The sequence below is a fragment of the Scyliorhinus canicula genome, chromosome 8, assembly GCF_902713615.1.
Source record: "Scyliorhinus canicula chromosome 8, sScyCan1.1, whole genome shotgun sequence".
Classification (NCBI taxonomy): Eukaryota; Metazoa; Chordata; class Chondrichthyes; order Carcharhiniformes; family Scyliorhinidae; genus Scyliorhinus; species Scyliorhinus canicula.
The window spans coordinates 10,318,950-10,341,417 of record NC_052153.1 but is presented as its reverse complement, the minus strand read 5'-3'; the positions used below and the strand labels follow the sequence as shown (position 1 = coordinate 10,341,417).

The window sequence follows — 22,468 nt, the reverse complement described above, 5'->3', positions numbered from 1 at the left end:
AGTGTAACTGAGTTACAGCAAGTGAAAAGCAATTTTTTCTTAGTTACAGTTCACTATATATTATTACAAAACCCCTCAAACCTTTCAATCATTAGTCATACAATTAGCTCATCAAACCCCTCCTTCATATAATTATTTCTTCCTATCATTAATCACACAGTTAGCTCACTAGTTGCATAGCATAGCAATTCTTTATCAAGGAAGGAGTATCCCATCCCACGGTTGCGTTTCGTTCCCAGACAGTTCACAGGTTCCCACAGACAATTCACAGATTCCCACAGGCAGTTACGATCGCGTCAAGACCATACCAAGCCGAACACAGAAGTAATTCATCTCACAAGGCACGTACACATATTACACAAATTTGACATTCCATTTCCCATCAAGCTCTGATTTTAACTTGACCAAATTCCAATTCCATTTCCTATCAAGCTCTGATTCTAACTTGAGCCAAACTCTCATTTTCCCCCTTTTTATCATTTCATGTTAACTTCTAATCCATAGCCACTTGCCTCCGTCTTTCCCATTCTATCTGCACTTCTACCATTTTCCTCCGTTCCTCTGCATCTTCTTTCTCATCCATTAGGCTCACTTCATGTTGCTGTATTAACTGTTGGGGAATTACTGCTTCACTGACACTTTTACACAAGCATTTCATTAGGAAGCTAAGCATGATTATTATAAGTATTACCACTCCCAGGATCATTAATCCATGCACCAGGTCAGACCCCCATGATCCTCCCAGATACGTGTTTATATGTAATTCCCTTTTCTGCCTTTCGTTAATGTTATGCCTTGTCCTTTGAAGGGTTGATGTTTGATCCCTTTCACTCCTGCCTATAAGGGTTGTTCTTCACTAACACATCTCCCCCTTATACTTTTTGTCCTGGTGGTACTATGCCTGTTTTTGCAACTATAGTCCCAACTACACTGGTCACTGTCTTTGCAGAGTCTGCACGTCCTCCCCGTGTGTGCGTGGGTTTCCTCCGGGTGCTCCGGTTTCCTCCCACAGTCCAAAGATGTGCGGGTTAGGTGGATTGGCCATGCTAAATTGCCCGTCGTGTCCTAAAAAGTAAGGTTGGGGGGGGGGGGGGGGGTTGTTGGGTTACGGGGATAGGGTGGATACGTGGGTTTGAGTAGGGTGATCATTGCTCGGCACAACATCGAGGGCCGAAGGGCCTGTTCTGTGCTGTACTGTTCTGTGTTCTGTACATCCAATCCGATGGCAATCTTCCTTCAGTTCTTCCATCAAGGAGCATGGTTTGGTGCGGTCATCGCACGAAGGCCGAACATCCGTCCACCGGGGTCACGTTCCAGGATCCTCCTTCCTCAGGGTCGTTGTTGTTCCAGCGCAAAGTGTCGTCCCGACACAGGTGATGGACTCGTTTTCCCATTGCCTCCTTCTTTGCTTGGCCTCCCCATTTGTCTCCAAGAGTCCCAGCAGGACTACGGCGATAAGTAGGTACTTCATCCTATAGGCTGGGTGGAACTGTAACCATCAAGCTCTGATTCTAACTTGAGCCAAATTCTCACCTAGACCCACTTTCCCGCCCCAACCCTGAACCTTACCTACACCTGTTTGGACACTATATGGGGCAATTTTAACATGACCAATCCACCTAACCTGCACAGCTTTGACTGTGGGAGGAAACGGGAGCACTCGGGAGAAAACCCACCCAGACATTGGGAGAATGTGAAAACTCCACACAGTCACCAACGGTCGGAATCCAACCTGTGCCCCTGGCATACTGGGGCTGTTTAGCACGGGGCTAAATTGCTGGCTTTGAAAGCAGACCAAGCAGGCCAGCAGCACAGTTCGATTCCCATAACAGCCTCCCCGGACAGGTGCCGGAATGTGGCGACTAGGGGCTTTTCACAGTAACTTAATTTGAAGCCTACTCGTGACAATACGCGATTTTCATTTTTCATTCAATGTAAGGCAGCAGTGTTCACCCCTGTGCCACCATGGGTTGAAAATGGAACAGAATGAACACTATTTGGCAATTGTAATAAATATTTGACTGAATATACAGATAGCATGGTTAAGTACTTTGATGTCCTTACCAATGTTTATTCCTCAGCCAGCATCAGAAAACACTATCTTGTCATCATATTGCCATTTGTTTGTTGGAACTTGCTTTGTGTATATTGGTTCCTCCATTTCAATAGTGACCACTTCAGGAAGTATTTTATTGGTTGTAAAGCACTTTGGAACATCCTTAGTGGTTGTGAAAGGCAACAAATAAATGCAATTTTTTTGTGGGGAGGGTGCTGCAAGTACTAGGCTGTATTGCTATAACAGCAAAATGCAACACAAGTTCACAGTTGTATCAACTTTATCAGAATCTAGTCAGTGTGCACATACAATATTGAATTTATTTTTGCATAATATGCTGATTGCATTTGAATGGGTACCAAGAGGATTAACAAGGCTGAACCCAAATAGATGAACTTTGATCAAATTCAAAAGGAAGCTGCTTAAGGAGGCAACAGATTTGATGCATGTTAAATGGTGGAGAGAAGGAAAACTTGACCTAAAAGTGCCAGACAATAGAAACACTAAGTAACGGGACAATACAGTTTAAAAAACAAGCCACAGGACAGAGAGTAAAGAAGCAGTCCGGAATCCTACTTCAGGTACAGCAGGTAATGGCAAAACTATTAGAAATATATTGAGTAAACCAGAAGAGAAATACTAAATGGGTAAATACAGCATCAGTGCTGAGGGACATGTTAGACTGTATGTCCCAGAGTTCTATATACAAATGCACAGAGTATGCGGAATAAATTAAATGAGACGCAGGCACAAATTCAAATTAGAGATTGATATAGTAGCCATTACTGCGTGATGGTCAGGACTGGAAACTTGATATACCAGGTTATACGGTTTACAGGCCAGATGGGGAAAAGGGGAGGGGACCATGCTGATTAGAAACTGAATTAATTAATTAGCGAGAGAGGGTATAATAAGGGGACAGCATCCTGTGGAGACTTTGTGGATGGAACTGAGGAATGGTAAAGGATATAAAACTATAATAGGTATTGTGCATAAACCCCCTGGAAGCAGCTTGGTAGTGTTAGATGGTATAATTGCAGAAATTAGGAACGTGTTTTATCGGAGGCAAAGTAGTATTAATGGGGGTTTTAACTAACCCAGATTGGGAGAGGCAATCAAGAACCTGGCTCAGAAAGGTAGTGAATTTCTGGAGTGTGTGAGCGATAATTTCCTACATCAATATGTCCTGGATGCAGCAAAGGGACAAGCAATATTGCATTTATTAATGAATAATGAAACGTATTTTATTAGTAACCTAATTGTGGGTTAACATTTTATCAAAGAGTGATCATAACATATGTTTGAAAGTGAAAAGCCACTTAGAATTTTAGGTTTAGATACAACTGACCTTTTAAAAAAAAAAAATTTAAAGTACCCAATTATTTTTTCCAATTAAGGGGTAATTTAGCGTGTCCAATCCACCTACCCTGCACATCTTTTGGGTTGTGGGGGCGAAACCCACGCAGACACTGGGAGAATGTGCAAACTCCACACGGACAGTGACCCAGGGCCGGGATTCGAACCCGGGTCCTCAGCGCCGTAGGCAGCAATGCTAGCAACTGACCTTTTAATGAGGTGAGACTGAGACAGTCCACAGTAAACTGGGAAAATCTGCGCATGGGTAAAACAACAAGAACAGTGAAAGATGTTTAAGGAAACATTTAATGGCACACAGAACCAGTTTATTCCCGTGAGAGGGAAAAGCTCCATGGGCAATGAGAGATAAGTGGCAGCATAAAATGAAAAGGATGTACAAAAATGTAAAAAAAAAACAGCGCAGACCCTACTCATTGGGAAAGATAGAGACCAGCAAAGGGACACCAAGCAGCTTAAGAGTTAATAAAAGGAATTATGAAAAGAAACTGGCATGGTACATTAAAATCATTAGTTAAATAAAGGGAAAGTGGGTGGCCAGGAGCAATGTTGGTCCGCTGAAGACTGAAAGTGGCGATATTGTCAGTGACTATGGGGACGTGACAGACATGTCAAATAATTACTTTGCCTCAGTATTTACAGCAAAGGAGGATAGCTCACCGGAAGTATCGAGGATATTAAGTGTTCGGGGAAGGACAGCACGGTAGTGCAGTGGTTAGCACTGCCGCCTCATGGCACTGAGGTCCTATATTCGATCCTGACTCTGGGTCACTGTCTGTGTGGAGTTTGCACACCCTCCCGTGTTTGACTGGGTTTCACCCCCACAACCTAAAAGGATGTGCAGGGTAGATGGATTGGCCATGCTAAATTGCCCTTAATTGGAAAAAATGAATTGGGCACGCTAAATTTTTTTAAAAAAACAATAACTTTTTAAATAGTGTTTGGGGACGCGGACTAAATAAAATTAACCTAAGCAAAACATTGATAATGAGGACATTAATGGAATAAATGAATGACAAATCCCCAGGACCTGGCTTTCCATCTGCGGGTGCTGAAGGAATTCGGGGAACACAATGTAGGTGCCCAAACTGTCTAGATTCAGGAGTCATCCCTCTGGATTGGAAAATTGCTCATGTCACTTGGCTTTTTCAGAAGGCCGAAAGAGGAAAACCAGGGATGGGGTAACTGAACACAGTTAACCAGGGTAGCCAGCATTCATGATCATGCCTAACAAACCTCATTGAATCTTTTGAAGAGTTGACTATGGTAGTGGGCAGGGGAAATGTCTATGGATGTTGCTTATATGGATTTCCAGAAGGCATTTGATAAAGACCCATATAAGAGCCTAAGGTAGAAGCCCTTGGGATAGAGGGCAAATTATTGACATGGATGGGAAATTGGTTGAATGGCAGGCGACAGAAAGTAGGGATAATGCGTCGGTGCTCAAATTGGCAGGATGTGACTCATGGTGTCCCACAGGCTTCAATTGTTCACATTCATTAATTACTTGAATAATGGCATAGAAAGTTGTATGTCCAAATTTGCTGATTACACCTGTTGGTTGGCATTGTAGGCCATGCAGATGACATAACAAAATTACAAAGGGGTATTGATTGACTAGGTGAATGGGCAAAACTGCGGCAGGTGGATTTTGATGGAAGCAAGGGTGACGTTATCCATTTTAGACCAAAAAAACTATAGATCAGGGTCCCTTCTAGATGGTGTAAAGCTAAATTCGGTGAATGTTCAAAGAAATCTGTGGGTTCGGGCATTACAGTAGTGCAGTGGATAGCACTGCTGTCTCACTGCCCCGAGGACCTGGGTTCGATCCCGGCCCTGGGTCACCATCCGTGTGGAGTTTGCACGTTCTCTGTATGTCTGTGTGGATCTCACCCCACAGCCCATAAAAGTGTGCAGGGTAGGTGGATTGACCACGCTAAATTGCCCATTAATTGCAAAAATTTTAAAAAGAGATCTGGGTGTTCACGTGCACAGATCTTTTAAAATGCCATGAAAATGTGCAGAAATTAATCAAGAAGGCCAATCGAATGCTGGCCTTTATATCTAGAGACCTGGAATATGAGGACGCAGAAGTTAAGCTGCAGCTTTACTAAACCCTGATTACACCCGACTTGGGAGGGGCCACCACACTGCAGGAAGGATATTTTGGTCTTGGAGGAAGTGCAACGTAGTTTACAAGAATGATTCCTGGACTTTGGGGTTAAATTATGAGGAGAGAGCATGTTTTCTCAAGAATTTAGAAGGTATGGGGGTGGTCTGATTGAAGTCTTCAGCATTAAAACGCAGGTTAGATAGCTCCCAAAGGGCAAGTGAGAGTTGAGAACAGGTTACGTGTGTACGTAAATGCACGGAGTGTAGTGAAATAAAATTGAGCAACTGGAAGCGGAAATTACTTTCGGGGCATATGACATGGTAGCATTGACAGAAGCGAGATTCAAGCCAGACAGGACTGAATATGTAACATCCTGATTTAAGGTTTTTAGTAGAAACAGCGTGGGTAAAAAGGGAGGAAGTGTAGCGGTCTTGGTCAAAGAAAATATCATAGCACTTGAATGAGATGCAGCTCCTGAATTTGAATCTATATGGTTGGCATGAGAAACAGAAGGGAGCGGTGACCTTGTTTGGTATTTATTATAGACCTCCAAATAGTGGAGACTAAGTGGAAGGGAGCATTTGTCGGTCGACTATGGAATCTTGCAGGGCAAGTATGGTTCTAATATTTGGGGATTTCAATTACCCCAAGGTAGACTGGGATACAAGGATAGAGTGTGGGGCACTGAAGGGGATAAATTGCTCCAGTGTGCGCAGGAGAACTTTGTGGAACAGGAAATTTCCAGTCTTGCCAGGGAGCAAGCTGTGCTGGATCTGGTCCTAGGAAATGAGGCAGGGCTTGTGGAGAATGTCAGAATGGGGGACGGGGCAGCACGGTGGCACAGTGGTTAGCATTGCTGCCTATGGCGCTGAGGACCCGGGTTCGAATCCCGGCCCTGTGTCACTGTCCGTGAGGAGTTTGCACATTCTCCCCGCGTCTGCGTGGGGTTTCGCCCCCACAACCCAAAGATGTGCAGGATAGGTGGATTGACCACACTAAACTGCCCCTTAATTGGAAAAAATAATTGGGTACTCTAAATTTATTTAAAAAAAGAATGGGGGACAGTTCGGAAATAGTGATCATAATATAGTATGATTCAATATTAACTTGGAAAAGGATAAAAATCAGTCACTGATTAAGATCCCAGACTGGAAAAGGGCAAATTTTAGGGGTCTTAAAGTTCAATTGGAGCAGGTTGATTGGAAACAAGTTTTGGTGGATAAAACTGGATGAAAAATGGGAGACTTTCAGAGAGATGACTGGGGTGCAAGCTAGGTGCATACCCATGAGAAATAAATACACGGTTTCTAAAGCTAGAGTACCCTGGATGACCGAAGATATTGATAATAAAATGAGAAAAAAGAGGTGCGAGGTGCATGCCGGAATAATCAGAAATCAGAAAGAGTATCTCAAACGCAGGAGGGAGGCTAAGACTGGAATATGGAAGGATAAGACTAAATATGAAGAAATGATGGCAGGCTGTGCTGAACCAAATAGCAAAATGTTCTTCTATCATATTGAGGATAAAAGATTAGTGAAGGATAGAGAGGAGCCCATAAGGGACAAACAGGATAAGCTGCTCACTAAAGCAGAAGGTATGGCAGTGGTACTAAATAAATACTTTGCTACTGTCTTTGCCAAATTAGAAGATAGTGACAATGGCTCAGTTGAAAATGTGGGTGTAGAGCAACTGAGCAGTATAGTGATAGATAAAGAAGAGGTGCAAAAAGGCTGGCAGAACTCCAGGTAGAGAAGTCGCTGGGCCCGGCTTGGATGCATCCTACATTGCGGAGAGAGGTAAGGGAGCATATTGCGTAGCTGTTGTCTAGAAATTTTTCAGGCCTCTCTGAACACAGGATTAGTCCTGGAGGATTGTAAATGTGATACCGTTGTTTAGGAAAGGGGCAAAGGATAGACACCGTTGTTTAAGAAAGGGGCAAAGGATCGAATCATAGAATATACAGTTCATAAGGAGGCCATTCATCCCATAGAGTCTGCACAGACCCATTGAAAGAGACCCCTACTTAAACCCCACACTCCACCCTATCCCAGTAACCCCACCAAGGGCGATTTTGGACACAGGGCAATTTATCATGACCAATCCACCTAATCCGCACATCTTTAGACTGTGGGAGGAAACTGGAGCACCTGGAGGAAACCCACGCAAACATGGGGAGAGTGCAAACTCCACACAGTCACACGAGGCCGGAATTGAACCTCAGTCCCTGGAGCAGTGAGGCAGCAGTGCTAACTACTGTGCTGACTGGGATGACCCAGGAAACGACAGACATGTCTGCTTGACATCAATAGTGGGAAAACCTATGGAGGCCATAATACAGAATGTGAGAAATATACACTTAAGAGAAAAATAAGTTAATACTAGACGGTCAACATGGCTTTAAGGGCAGGTACTATCTGACAATTTTAATAGAGTTCTTTGACGAGGCGACACAGGCAGTGGATAGGATAATGCCTTATCAGGAAGCATTTGATATGGTGCCACATGGAAGTTGCTTGGCAAACTAAAAATGCTTGGGTGTGCTGGGTCTTTGGTAGCATGGTTTAGCAGTTGGCTAAGAGATAGGAAACAGAGAGTAACTATAGATGGACAGTTCTCCAGACTGGAGGCAAGTTGCAAGTGGTGTTCCCCAGGGCCCAGTGCTGGGACCCTTGCCTTTTCTGATTTATATAAATGATTTATTGGGGGTGTTGAGGGAAAATCTCTAAATTTGCAGATGATACTAAGCTAGGGAGATGTAGTTCAATGCAGTGAAATGTGAGGTGATGCATTTTGATAGAAACATGAGGAGACAATATAGGCTCAATGTTAACAACTGAGGGGAGTATAGGTGCAGAGGGACCTCTGGGGTTCAAGTGCGTAATTCTCCGAAGGTGGTCAGGCAAGTTGAAACCGTTAAGAAGGCTTAGGGGGCATCACAGTGGCGCAGTGGATTAGCCCTGCTGTCTCTCGCCGAGGTCCCAGGTTCGATCCTGGCTCTGGGTCACTGTCTGTGTGCAGTTTGTACATTCTCCCCCTGTGTGCGTGGGTTTCGCCCCCACAACCCAAAAGATGTGCAGGCTGGGTAGATTGGCCATGCTAAATTGCCCCTTAATTTAAAAAAATTAATTGGGTACTCTAAATTTATTTAAAAAAAGAAGGCGTATAGGATCCTTGGGGTTATAAATTGAGGCATAGAGCATAAGAGCAAGATAGTGATGCTACACCTCTACAAATCATTGGTCAGACCACATTTGGAGTATTGTCTTCAGTTCTGGGCACCTTATTTAAGGAAGGATGTTAAAGCCCCAGAGAGAGTACAGAGGAAATTTACGAGAATGATGCCAGGAATTAGGAATTTTAGATACAAGGAAAGATTGGAGAAATTGGGCTTCTTCTCTTTGGAGCAGAGAAGATTGAGCTGACCTTGTTGAGGTGTTCAAACGATGAATATTTCGATAGGGTAATGAATATTCTGTTTCCACTAGTTGGTAAATCGAGTGAATAGGGGGGACCACAATTTCAAGATGGTCAGCAGGAGAGCTCGGTGTGCGATGAGGAGAAACTTCTTTACTCAGTTGGGATTTGGAATGCATTGCCTGGGAGAGTGGTGGAGTCTGAATCAACGGGAGCTTTCAAAAGGGAGCTAGATACATATTTGAAAGTGATTAAATTAGAGTGTTACAGAGATGGAGCTGGAGATTAGGACTAGCTGGTTAGCTCTTTTGGGAGCTGGTGTGGACATGATAGGCCAAATGGCCTTCTGTGCTGTAAATAACAAAACCAATAAAGATGAACTGTTTCCACTGGTTGGAGATTCTAGAAAAAGGGCAGTCTAAAAATTGGGGCCATGCCATTCAGGAAAGATGCTAGGAAGCACTTCTGCACTCAAGGGTGGTAGAGGTTTGGAACTCTTCCACAATAGCAATTGATTCTAGATGAGTTGATTTTAAATCTGAGACAGATAAATATTTGATAAGCCAAGGTATTAACGGATATGGACCAAAGGCAGGCATATGGAGTTGGGCCACCTATCAGCACAAGCTCATTGAATGGCAGAACAGGCTTGATGGGCCTACTCCGGTTCCTAACTGAACTGAGCTCTTATCAGCAGAACTATAGCAGAAGAAACGCAACTGGCGATTACATGGGAATGAGAACATATTCTTAAAAATAAAATAATGCCCAGTAACTTGAATGAAGTGCAATGATCTGTCATATTCAATTATCAACTATAAATAGTGCTTCCAAGCTATTTTTGCTCCATGTTCCACTTGATACTGGATTTCAGTTCAACTCTAAAACAAATTAGTAACTGCAGCAGATTATATATTTCATCGGCAGTTAAGTTCTGATCCTGCAAGACGTCACTGTTCATTCTTTGTGTTGAGCTAACATCAAACTGCATTGATGAAGGGTGTAAAATAAATGCCTCTCGCTAACAAAAATACTTGTTGGAAAATGATTCGGGTATGTTAATTCAGGGGTGATATTAGTTGCAAAACGTGTGCTATCTTTCAATATTTTAATGGCATTTTTCCCTTTACATGAAGGAAATGAGCCTTCAGTGGAAGACTTGATTCGTTAAAATATTCTTGTTGCAGCTCAAGGTTAATATGTGCCAATCAACAGCTTACACAAGGCTCTTCTAAAATTTATAGAGCACAGGATAGTGACTCGGCTAAATTGATCAACATATCACTCCTGTTGGTCTGTACCCAGAAGGCCTAAATCTACTCCTATGCATTTCTGGTAGTTTTTTTGGAGGCTTGTGCTGTAATGTTTAACATACACATTTGAAATAGAAATTTTGTGCCTGCACTAGTCACTCTTAAATCACTCGATGCATAAGTGTTCAAGAAGCTCTGCTCCTTCCTGCTGTGTGAAGTATAACTACAAACTACTTTTTCAGGATTGTTCGTACGAGTATAGAAGCTTAGTTTAAAAGAGGCATTTGTAAAACCTGGTCTGGATTTTGAAATACAAACCATTCAGGGAAAGCATACTTGAGAGAAGATTTAAAAATGGTTCTTTTTCTCGTTAAAGCTAATTGGTGGCCCTGTGATTCTGGTCCTCTACGTTTTATTACTTTAATGTTTTTTCCAATTACGGAGCAATTTGGCAGTTTAGCATGGCCAATCCACCTAGACTGTACATCTTTTTGGTTGTGGGGGTGAGACCCACACGAACACAGAGAATGTGCAAATTCCACATGGACAGTGACCTGGGGCCGGGATCAAACCTGGGACGCTGTGAGGCCGTGTTAATCCCTGCGCCACCATACCGCCCTCGTCCGTGTTTTATATGAAAACATTTTTGGTTTTTTTGAGCCACTGTTCCATTCTGGGAGCTTCTTGTCCAGTTATACCATTAACTCTAAGAAATGCTGTATGAAAAATGGTTTAAAGTTTTCACTTTCTCATGTTTCAGACCGTTAAACAGTCCTGAATATAATTTCATAAATCAGTATACAAAGAGTTCTTTGATCCCTTAATTTTGTTTCTAATATTTATGCAGTATTTCAGTTTATTTTGTTTGTTTTCCTGCCATGTGGCAATTTTCTAAAGCTGGGAAACATCACATTGTTTGCTTTGGACACATGCTTAGGTTTTGCCATTTCATCTCGGGTGTAACATTGTCAAATGCATCTTCACCATTTCCTTTTGCTGCCCAGTAAGTTGCCTGAACTCACCTTCAGAAAGGAGCCTTCTGCTGTATGTGTACTAATTTCTCCTTGCGTCTCACAGTACTTGCACTTGAGATGTTTTGAGAGGTGTAATTAAAGCTGAAATATGAGTGGTTTTGTGCTATGATGTCCCTCCCAACTGTGCTGGAAATACCAAAATGGGTTTCATATGATATTTCTACAATCAGTGGATTAGATGGTTAAAGGAGAGTCAATTTGAGCATAGAGAAGAGGAAGGATAAGAATGAAAGTGCAAATGTGTGGGTGAAGGCTTGGGAGAAAGTGGGGTAGTTTGAGTGAGTGATGAGCATGAGACTGCCAGGAAGGGAGAAGAGGAAGGCCAAAGACCAGATGGAAAGATGTTGTGGCAAGAAACTTAAATAACTGGGTCACTGTCCGTGTGGAGTTTGCTCATTCTCCCCATGTCTGCGTGGGTTTCACCCCCACAACTCAAAGGCGTACAGGTTAGGTGGATTGGCCACACTAATTGCCCCTTAATTGAAAAAATAAAATTGGGTACTCTATAAATTTATTTAAAAAAAATAGAAATTTAAATACGCGGAATTGGAAGTCTCTTGACTGGCGATGGAGACACGATCAACCATCCTTGGGGCACTCCAAATAAATTGAGCAGTTGCAAGGAAAGGTGGTGATGGAAAGTATGCGGAGTTGCATCATTTGATTACTTTAACAACACCTTTTTAAAGAAGAAATGACAACATCAAAAATGGCATGTACCCACTTTAGTAAGGAATGGAAACTTGGTCTTTATATAATTTTTAGTTGATCGTTATTATTTAACTTGACTTGTAAATTTTGAATTGGCATCTTCTAAATCAAATTGTGTATAGGAGTACAAGTTAAATAACTTGCTGTATATACTTGTAATGTTCTTGTCTAAAAATCGTCCCTTGATTCTTGGCCAAGAAATAATTATTTTCCCAATTGTACGATCTTGGCTGATCTCCTTGGCCTCAAGTCCACTTTCCCGCCTATTCTTCAAGCCATGACTAATGAAAAATCTGTCTTAGCTCCTCAAATTTACTCAAGTGACCCGGCATCTGGCGCTCTCTGGGGTAGTGAATTCCACAAATTCACAACCCTCAAGAAATTTCTCCTGTTTTGATCTGTTACCCATTATTGTAAAACGATGAGCACTCGTTCTAGATTGCCCCACAATACTCCAGGTGTGGTCTCATCAATGCCGTGTACAGTTGCAGCAACTCTTGCTTACTTTTATACTCTATTCGTTTTGCAATAAAGGCCAAAATTCCATTTGCTTTCTTTATTGCCTGGATATCTGCATGCTAGTTTTCGGCAATTCATGCAAGAGAACACCTGGATCCCTCTGCACTGAAGCATTTTGAAGTTTCTCTCCATTAGATCATTTGCCGTTTTATTTTTCTAACCAGTTAATAACATCGCATATCCACGTCAAACTCCCATCTGCCAGATTTCAGCCCACTCACCTAACCTATCTAAATCCATTTGTAAATTTCTTATTCCCTAATTGTAACTTACTATCCGCCTATTTTAGTGTCATCTGTAGATTTGACAATAGTACCTCCTATCCCTACATCCAAGTCATTAATATATGTTGCAAATAGTTAAGGCCCAAGGTCCAGACCCTGTGACATCCCACAAGTTACGCCTTGCAAACCCGAAAATAACCAATTTATCCCAACTCTGCTGCCCTGTCGGTAAGCCAGTCTTCTATCCAAGCTTTAAAATTTTTATTTTTATTTTTTTTAAGAGTACCTAATAGAACCTGGGTTCTCAGCGTCGTAGGCTGCAGGTCTAACCACCGTGCCACGACTTGTATCCATGTTAATAAATGACCCTGAATCGCATGTGATCTTACCTTATATATTAAACTTTTGTGTGGAACTTTTTGAAATGCTTTTTGGAAGTCTAGATATACTATATCTACATGAGCTCCAATATCCATTTGGCTTGTTATACCTTCAAAGAACTTCAGCAAATTAGTCAAACATTATTTACCCTTCATAAAACCATGCTGACTCTGATGGTTGCATTTGACTTTCCAAATGTCCTGTCATTACTTCCTCAATAGTAGATTCCAACAATTTTGCAACTGCTCCATAGTTTCCTACTTTCTGCCTCCAATCTCTTTCAGGATTTGTTTAATCCACTGGAACCTTCCCCGCATCAAGGGAATTTTGGAATACTATAACAGTGGATCCACTATCTCTGTTGTCACTTCCATTAGGATCCTAGGATGTAGGCCAGTCACAGTAAAATTGGAGAGAAAACAGTGGTAATGAAGACAACTGGTCATTAAAAGAGCAGGTTCACCGTTGTGTTGTCATTTATGCCCAATGCGACAAAGCTTAAGCCAGGTGTTGTCCTCCTTTTTGAATTGGATCAGTTAACTGGACGCTGATGGGGGTGACATGGTGACGCAGTGGTTAGCACTGCTACATCATGGCACCGAGGACCCAGTTTCGATCCCGGCCCCGGGTGGAGTTTGCTTGTTCTCCCCGTGTCTGTGTGGGTCTCACCCCCACAAACCCAAAGATTTGCAGAATAGGTAGATTGGCCACACTAAATTTGGATTTGTTTATTGTCTTGTGAACCAAGATGGAGTGTAAAGTAATATTCTGTGTACAGTCGAGACAGATCATTCCATACATGGGGGAGAAAAAAAAACACAGGGCATGCAAAGAAGTGCAAGGTAAATACGTAGATAAAGTCAACGGGTGAGTGCAGTACTGAAGATGTGTGAAGCACAGATCAGTCCATAAGGGGTTTATTCAAGAGGCTGGTAACAGCGGGGAAGAAGCTGTTTTTAAATGTATTAGTGCGCGTTCTCAGACTTTTGGTAGCCCCTGCCCAATGGAAGAAGTTGGAAGAGTGAGTAAGACAGATGGGAGGGGTCTTTGATTATGCGACCCACTTTCCTACGGCAGCGGGAGATGTAGATGGAGTCAATGGACGGGAGGTGGGTTTGCGTGATGGACTGGGTTGTGTTCAAGACTCTAGTTTCTTACATTGCCCTTTAATTGGGGGGGGGGGGGGGGGGGGGGGGGGGGGGGGGAGAGAAAAGAATTGGGTACTCTTAACTTTTTTTAAAAAAACCAGGTCACTGATGTGTTATCCAATCCAGAACCCTTTCTGCATCTACAAATAGTGCTCTTTGGACATGAGGCTCTCGGGAGTTTAGAACAATTCCTGAAATGATGAGAGTGTATGCTGCGTTCATACTTTTGAATTTCCACACATAGGTACGAGGAGTTCCCGATTTTAACCTTTCTGTCGTGAAGACGCACCAACATAATCCAGATTCATCTCCCAGGTGGAGGGGAATAATTCTGAGGGGGAAGCATTAATGGCCGTTTTATGTTCCACGTTGTGGGCAATTATAGGGTAGTAGAAGCATAAGTAACATTAACAGGTCACCACTTTTCCCTTTCACGTTGTAATGATGCATGCGGCCACGGATTGCAAAGAAGATCATTATTTTCTCAGTAACATTCTTGAGTGCCAAAGCTTCCTTCCCCTTTATTTATCCAGCTGTCACTTTGAATTGTGTTCGGTGTGAGAAATTGGAAACTAAAACCGTTTGGATACATTTGAGTAATTGCATTTTATGTATGTTACCTGCACTTGTTTAGCAGGCTGTGTTGTCAAGTTTGCCATTGAAGAACCCCCTTAGCACTTTGGCCACAGGGGAATCAAAGGATATGTGGGGAAGGAAGGATTACTGAGCTAAATCGCTGGCTTTTAAAGCAGGCCAGCAGCACGTTTCGATTCCCGTACCAGCCTCCCCGGACAGTGCCAGAATGTGGCGACTAGGGGCTTTTTACAGTAACTTCTTTGAAGCCTACTCGTGACAATAAGCGATTTTCATTGAGTTTGATGATCAGCCACGATCATAATGAATGGCGGAGCAGGCTTGAAGGAACAAATGCATCCTCCTACTCCCTGATTGTCTGTTACTTTGCCTTTCAGAATACTCACTATGCAAACTTACTAAATGTGGGCAGTTTCAAATGTATTTTAGAAGGCAGTACTGCATTATAAACAACGTTTTTGATAAAGATTTCCCAGAACACCCCCCCCCCCCCCTTCCCCAAAACAGCCAATGGTGACTTACTGTTTAAAATAATGGCTGCCATATTTTGTAGAACCCCCCAATTGCACCTCTTTATGGTGTACTTTGTTTTCTCAGGATGTAGAAACTCTAAGATCTCCCAGCCAAACTTGAGGCATTGGGTGGAGAAGCTGACCTCTACTCTCAACAGAACTTGCCTGCGAGCGATCAGCGAGGCAAAGGCTAAAGCATCCGTCTCCCACTCCCGCCTGTAGCTCTGGCAGGTCTGACACCCCAAATATGGCCCCCGAGGGGCTGGGCCTCAAATCAAATAGTAGAATTGCTGCTGTGGTGCTGAAGAAGGAGACCCAAAGTCTCAAAAGCTCATGATGTGACCAGGACATATGTACAAGGTCTGCCAGGCCCCTCCCACAGTGCTCATGCTTATCCTCCACTCCCTCAAATAGCCAACTCATTCTGGACCTTGTTAAATGCGCCCGGTGTGTTTGAGCCAGATTAGTTCCCAAGTTTAGAGGTTGGGAGGACAAGGGGGTGGAAGTAGCGAGGATTTTGTTTCTGGAAATGTGGTTAACTGTATAAGCCCAAGTCTTGTGCATGACGAAGTGGCGTTCATCTGTCATGGTGCTTCACACCACGCCCCCTCTGCCAATTCCGTCCCAACTCCTCCCACTATTGGCCTTCTCTCCATATTCATACATCACCCGATTGCGCACCACAGCTGACTGTGGACAGCAGATTAAACTGCATCTGCAATTTCTTTCTGCTGGCCAGGAGTTCTGGGATGGGATTGTCCGACGACTTGCGTCTACCTCCAAGCTTTCATCCACCAACTGCCGCTGTTCCTCCCTTGCCTCCCTATTGACCTGCACCATATATCTCCATCTCATCACCACCACCACCACCTTCATGGCCTCCCACACCAGAGGCGAGACCTCCCCATTCTTATTAAAGCCTGCGTATTTGTCAATCACCTGTGCCCAGTTAACACACAACCTCAGGCTTGTCTGCTAATAGTGCTACATAAAAACTCCATGCCAGCCCTCCCAAAACCACATCCACCAGGTGCGGAATGTGGTCCAAGATCAATTGCAGAATATCCTGCTCTCTTCACCCCTGGCGTGAGAGAGAGAGAGCCCCCCCCATCCCAATAACCTCAAGAGGTCAACGACTTCGGCATGGACTAATCCACTTTCGGCTTCAAGACTGTTCCTGCTCCCCCAAAATCAACTGGTGCGTATCCATGTCCGTTCTCGCCACTGCCATCCTCTTAAAATCCACATCATCCTAATTTGGAGCATATATATTTGCCAAAACCACCAACTTTCCTTCCAACACCCCTGAGACCATGATATGTATCTATTCCCCTTGAACAACCACCACCTTCTTCCCCTGAAACCTGACTCTTCTCTTAATCAGGATTGCTAACCCTGCGTCCTACTGTCAAAGCCCAAGTAGAACACCTGACACGCCCAATCCTGAAGGTGACGGACGGCCTGGTCCTTCACCCATTCTTCAAGTGAGAGAAATATGTTGATAAACTACAATTGCTTTTGTAAAATTTTATTTATTCCAAGCATTGAATGAGCAAATATCCCAATACCTTGATTACTACAGAAGGCTTGTTCCCATATTGTACATTGTTTAAAGTAGCTATGGTTATAGCACTGATCTGAATTACATGATGGCAATTACTGAAGTAAATGAATATTTTGTTTTTCAGCGGGGATCTGACGAGCTTCTTTCGGCTGGTATTGTTAACGGCCCAACTACCATGAGCAATTCTACTCCAGCTACAGGTATTTACTATCTTCTATCAAATCTAAGTTGTACCACTTTGAATACCTGAAACTAACTGCTTAGTTCTTTGTTTACTGACAATTTTTTCAATACCCTTATTAGCTAATGTTTGACTAATGTGAAACACTAATGTTTAATGAAACATGATCAATAAAATTTAATATTATAAATCTTGGTACATCACATTCTGAATAAGTATCGTAAATTAACACTCTGCTTTGAAACGCTTTTCTTTTAACTGGATACATAACCAATTTTCCTGTTTGTATGAAATGATAACAAAGTCCTGACTTCATTGTGACACAGCAGATATACTGTATAGTTGTGGAAATTAATTTCAACAATGGTTGCACTGTTTTTATAAGTGCACTGTAATTCATTGTGGTTTTTATCTTACAGGAAACAAAATATAATGGCCTGATGGGCCATGATTTCTTACATTGAAGCTTCCTTTCTTGAATAAAGCCATGTTAAGCATGTTCTCCATATCTATCCTTCACTATTTCATTCTTTATAAACTTGGGGAACATCAATAAACTGGTGTTACATTCATGAATAAGGAAGATGTTGTATTGAAAGCTGCAGTGAGTTGAATGCTAGTCGTAAATCTATGGGACTCTAATTTGGCCTCGGGTTTAACTTCTCTGCCGTGCAAACTTAAAAAAAGAAAATTCCAATTAAGGGGCAATTTAGCATGGCCAATCCATCTCTCTGCACATGTTTGGGTTGTGGGGGTGAGGCCCACACAGACGAGGGGAAATGTGCAAACTCCACACGGACAGTGACCTGGGGCCAAGATTGAACCCAGGCCTCGGTGCCGTGAGGCAGCAGTGCTAACTACTGCGCCATTATGCTGACCCCCTACCTTGCAAACCAGTTCTCGGTAATTAATTGAGGCACCCTCGAGAGTGGCACAGTGGTTAACACTGCTGCCTATAGCGCTGAGACCTGGTTCGAATCCCGGCCCAATGTCTCTGTCCGTGTGGAGTTTGCACCGTCTCCCCGTGTCTGCGTGTGTCTCACCCCCACAACCCAAAGATGGGCAGGTTAGGTGGATTGACCACGCTAAATTGCCCCAATTGAAAAGAAAATAATTGGGTATTATAAATTTATTTTTTCTAAAGTAATTGGGGCATCCTCTGACACATAGCTTCCAAGGCATGAGATTCATCCCTACGCTACTCTGGGATGCTTTTGCACCCTCTGTAATTTGTGTATTCAGGAGGCCATGGGGCTGCACACCTCCCCCATTGAAAATATGATTTTCAACTTTCAGCTGACTGGATATTTTGCACTTTGTGCTGAGAGAGACGGAGGAGGAGAGCAGGGAAGGGAAGTGGAAGAGAGGAGAGGGGGAGGGCAGGGACAGGAAAAGGAGTTTCCATTAAATCAGTTCAAGCTGAAAAGGGAGAATCCCACTGTGCCCATTGAATAGGGCCCTGCCGAGCGAAGCACCCCTAGCTCTGACTTGAGGGTTGAGATATTCAAGGGTGGCATGGTAGCACAGTGGTTCTCACTGTTGCTTGACAGCGCCAGGGACTCTGGTTCGATTCCCGGCTTGGGTTGCTGTCTGTGCGGAGTCTACACGTTCTCCCCGTGACTGCGTGGGTTTTCTCCGGGTGCTCTGGTTTCCTCCCACATGTCCAAAGATGTGCTGGTTAGATGAATTGGCCATGCTAAATTGCCCCAAAGTGTCCAAAAAGGTGAGGTAGAGTTACGGGGATAGGGCGTGGCATGAGTATTCCTTTGGAGGGTTGGTGCAGAACTGAAGGGCCTCCTGCACTGTAGGGATTCTATGATTTCTTTTGAAAGGTTAGCACAGCAGTTGAAGTGGCCAGCCCAATCCTGATCCCTGCTGTCGCAGAGTATGCTGATACAAAACGTTTATGCCCTCTTGCAGCAATCTATGAAACAGCAAACGGGCTATTTTAAATGCATATCATTGGGTGCCGGGGTAGTACTGTCAGGCATATTTGGAATTTGAATGGCTTGAGCAGCTCTCTTTTGACAAGTGGTACGGGGGCTTAAGCTTGAGGTCATGCACAAAAGCTCCATAGCATTCCTGATGTAAAAAAAAAAGAGGTACAGAGGCCAGAGAGGGAGAGGCCCTGACTAATTACGAACATGTCCACAAACCCTCATCCCAAAGGAAACCTTAGTCACCCCCAGCCAACTGACAATGATGGAAGGTGGGAGAGTGATAGAAAACTGCACCCACAAGAGAGAAGGGAGAAAGGATGGTGCTGAGGAGTGAAGTCAAGAATCCAATGTCTATATCTAACTGCACCCAAGAAATCAGCTAATCTAAATGAACAATGATGTTTAAAATCTACACCTGAAAGATAAACAAACCATGTATTATTTTACTTTTTAAAAAACAATGTATTCTTAACTCCCCTTATTTCTGATAGCTATATTTGTGGGCCTGAGTGACTGCACATAGGCTGAATCCTTGAAGTTATATTTTTTTAATGGCTGAAGTTGCTTCCTCTTTGACTCAAGACTGTGTGTTTGATTGGCTCCTTGTTGCTGACAGCTTAATAGTTAAATGCATTCTGATTTGGAAAAGACCTATTCTCATGAAAAGGAACTCGAGCCGATGATTAACCAAGGAGGTTGAATAGAGGAGCCCCTTTGCACCTGGTTGCAACCCCTTTCAGAGTGTTGTCATTGCAGTAAATGTGTTTTATTTTACAACATAAATATGTTTTATTCCAATGTAAATAATTGAAAGAATAAACCGAAATCTGATAACTGGGTTAAAAACTGGCTTTAGAAGTTCCTTGGAATTTTGTTTAATTAATTTATGGGATGTTGGCACCTCTGGCTTGACCAGCATTTATTGCCTATCCCTAATTGCCCTTGAACGGAGTGGCTTGCTCGGCCATTTTAAGAATCAACCAAATTGCTTTGGATCTGGTCACACATCGGTACGGATGGCATATTTCCTTCTTTGAAAGGACATTAATCAATTTTATTGAATTCAAATTTCACCATCTGCTGTGCCAGAAATTTGCACTGCATCTCTGGAATACCAGTCCAGTGGCTGTCACTGCCATTGCCACTGGAAAACTTAGGGGACAGAATAAGGGATAATGTAAGATTTAGTTACTGTATAGTGGCTCATTTTAAAGCCCACCTACATGGGTGTCAGGATTACACTATTCTGTTCCATCGAGTAAGTTAATAAAACTCATTGTACAGGTTTGTACATGAAATCTGCCCACTTGGGATTAGCCCTGAAAGACTGGTAGTACCTGTGGAACTGTACTGCAGCATGAATCACCACCTTCAGCAGAAATGGAGGGAAGGAAAAAATGAATGTGACTTTATTACGTTTCCCACTGATCTTGAGTGCACAACACAAAACTACTTAAATTTGTGGTTCAATTAAAATGCTAATATTGTAGTTAAACTGCCAACAACATGGTGTGTGGAGAATGATGTACAGGTACTTGGCACGAGTGATGGGATCATTTTAACAAGGCATTTTTAAACAGGAGAGCAATGCCCAAAAAGTGCAAACATTTGAACCCAAATGAGATTTCAGTTTTGGACTCGCTCCCCATATCGGTAATTTTTCAGCATTGTAAAATTAGTGAGGGCTCAGTTTCTGTCAGCACCCATCGCAGACAGGAGGTGGACCCATTCAAACAGCACTAATGTTTTCTCTCGCCATCTGTCCATAAGTGTAATAAGCAGTGGAGTATTTTTTTAACTGCTCAGTTTTTGTACAAACCAATTCGTATTAATAATCCTACAGCAAAATCTATGTAGGATCCATTCAAAAAGGTTAGTCCTATTGCACATACTTACTGTGGAAAGGAAGGTCTGCACTGTCCCCTCATACAGTAAAAAGGGATAGAGAGTGGAATTTTGTAGTACAGAGACCACCGAGAAAATAAATATTGGTTCTCATGAGGCCTGGTGTCCAAAGTCAAGTCCCATGAAAATTTCCTTCAGCTGGCTGAAAACAGGTGGTGTAAGACTTACTTTTCCAGTGGTGTTGACTTCACAGGATGGAATAGGCAAGCAAAGATGAATCGGTTTGTAGGTGATGGTACATAACTTCAGCAGAGGCAGGTGGATCGGGCCAGTTGTCCAGCCTACTTCAGCTCCTTCTGTGTGCCCTGCTGGTTGAATGTTAAAGCAACCAGGGTTGCAACCCAGGAAGGCAATATTAAACTGTTCAACAAGCTGAAGTCTTGGGTAGTTTGACCATGTCCTTCCACAATATCTTCCAGGATGATAATATCCACCGTTAAGGGTTGAAAGAGGCAATTGTTTTAGTAGATTTTCTGAAAATGAATTCTGACAAAGCTGGTCTCTCAAACGCAAAGGCCTTCGTATAGCCCCCTTTGAAGTTGGACTGTGCAGTCCCCGAGTGGTTAGCAGTTCCTCAAATAACAAGATGTGACATTTCTGTTGCCGCAAAGCAGCTTCTTTGGTTCTGGTGCATCATCGACAATAGCTCTGAGTCATGGGGCCAGCCGTCTAATGATCCTGGTTCACACAAGGTCCAGTTTAAAATTAAATAGCAATGGAGTTATATTTGAATAAAGATATTCAATATCTTTTTGGGTTCTGTTCTGTCACAGTAGCCTGTCTCAAATTATCAGACTGCTTTTTCAACATCTAGTACTGCATCAGCAGACATTTCCTCTAGCTGGGTATGGGAAAACCAAAGGCATTATCCATAAAGGTTAGTTGAAATTAGTATTGGTCAAGCATACAGACTGCTTAATTGTGAAGTTGAAGGTGCTCTGTATAATAAGTGCATTGAGATCAGATAATTGAAACTGATGTCAGCGGGATATATTACCGAATGTTTGACAGACTGCCTGCTTCTGGGATTTATACAACAAAAATGAAGGGATCACTCAAGAAAGGTGGTGTGTGGGCACCAGCAAGGTTGGGCCGGAGAAGACTAGGTGTACCAACAAAGATGGTTTGAGATTGTCATGGATCTTCAAGTGCAAATACATTGTCACTCCCACAGTAACCGTTATTCATTTATTACCTTGACTGTCTGAGCACCCAAAGGTGTTTCACAGGGTTATTGTAATGAAATTTCATAGAGCCACAGATGACCAACAGCTTGGTCAGAGTTGGGTATTAAGGAGTGTCTTAATGGAGGAAAAGTAAGTAGCGAGGTGGAGAATTTAAGCGCAAGAGTTCTAGAGGCCAAAATTTAGAGTGCAGGGATTTTGCAGGCATGTGGAGCTGAAGATGATTACAGAGACTAGGAGGGATGAAACCATGGAAGGATTTGAAAACAAACGAGAATTTTAAAATCGAAGTATTTAAAATTGAGAGCTACTGTCAGTCAACAAGCACAGGGGTGAGGGGCACAGGCAACCGAGGGTTTA

General features: G+C 42.9%; 1 protein-coding gene across 5 annotated transcripts in view; it reads left to right on the top strand.

The window, feature by feature from the left end:
- Positions 1 to 22,468, top strand: part of ptbp3 (polypyrimidine tract binding protein 3) — a 121,523-nt gene that overhangs the window by 40,711 nt on the left and 58,344 nt on the right. For all 5 annotated transcript variants that reach the window (XM_038804177.1, XM_038804178.1, XM_038804179.1 and 2 more), the window contains one exon: positions 17,023 to 17,098. In XM_038804177.1, the coding sequence (XP_038660105.1) occupies positions 17,074 to 17,098 (25 nt within the window). In that variant the 5' untranslated portion in view covers positions 17,023 to 17,073. The remainder of the gene's footprint in view (positions 1 to 17,022; positions 17,099 to 22,468) is intronic.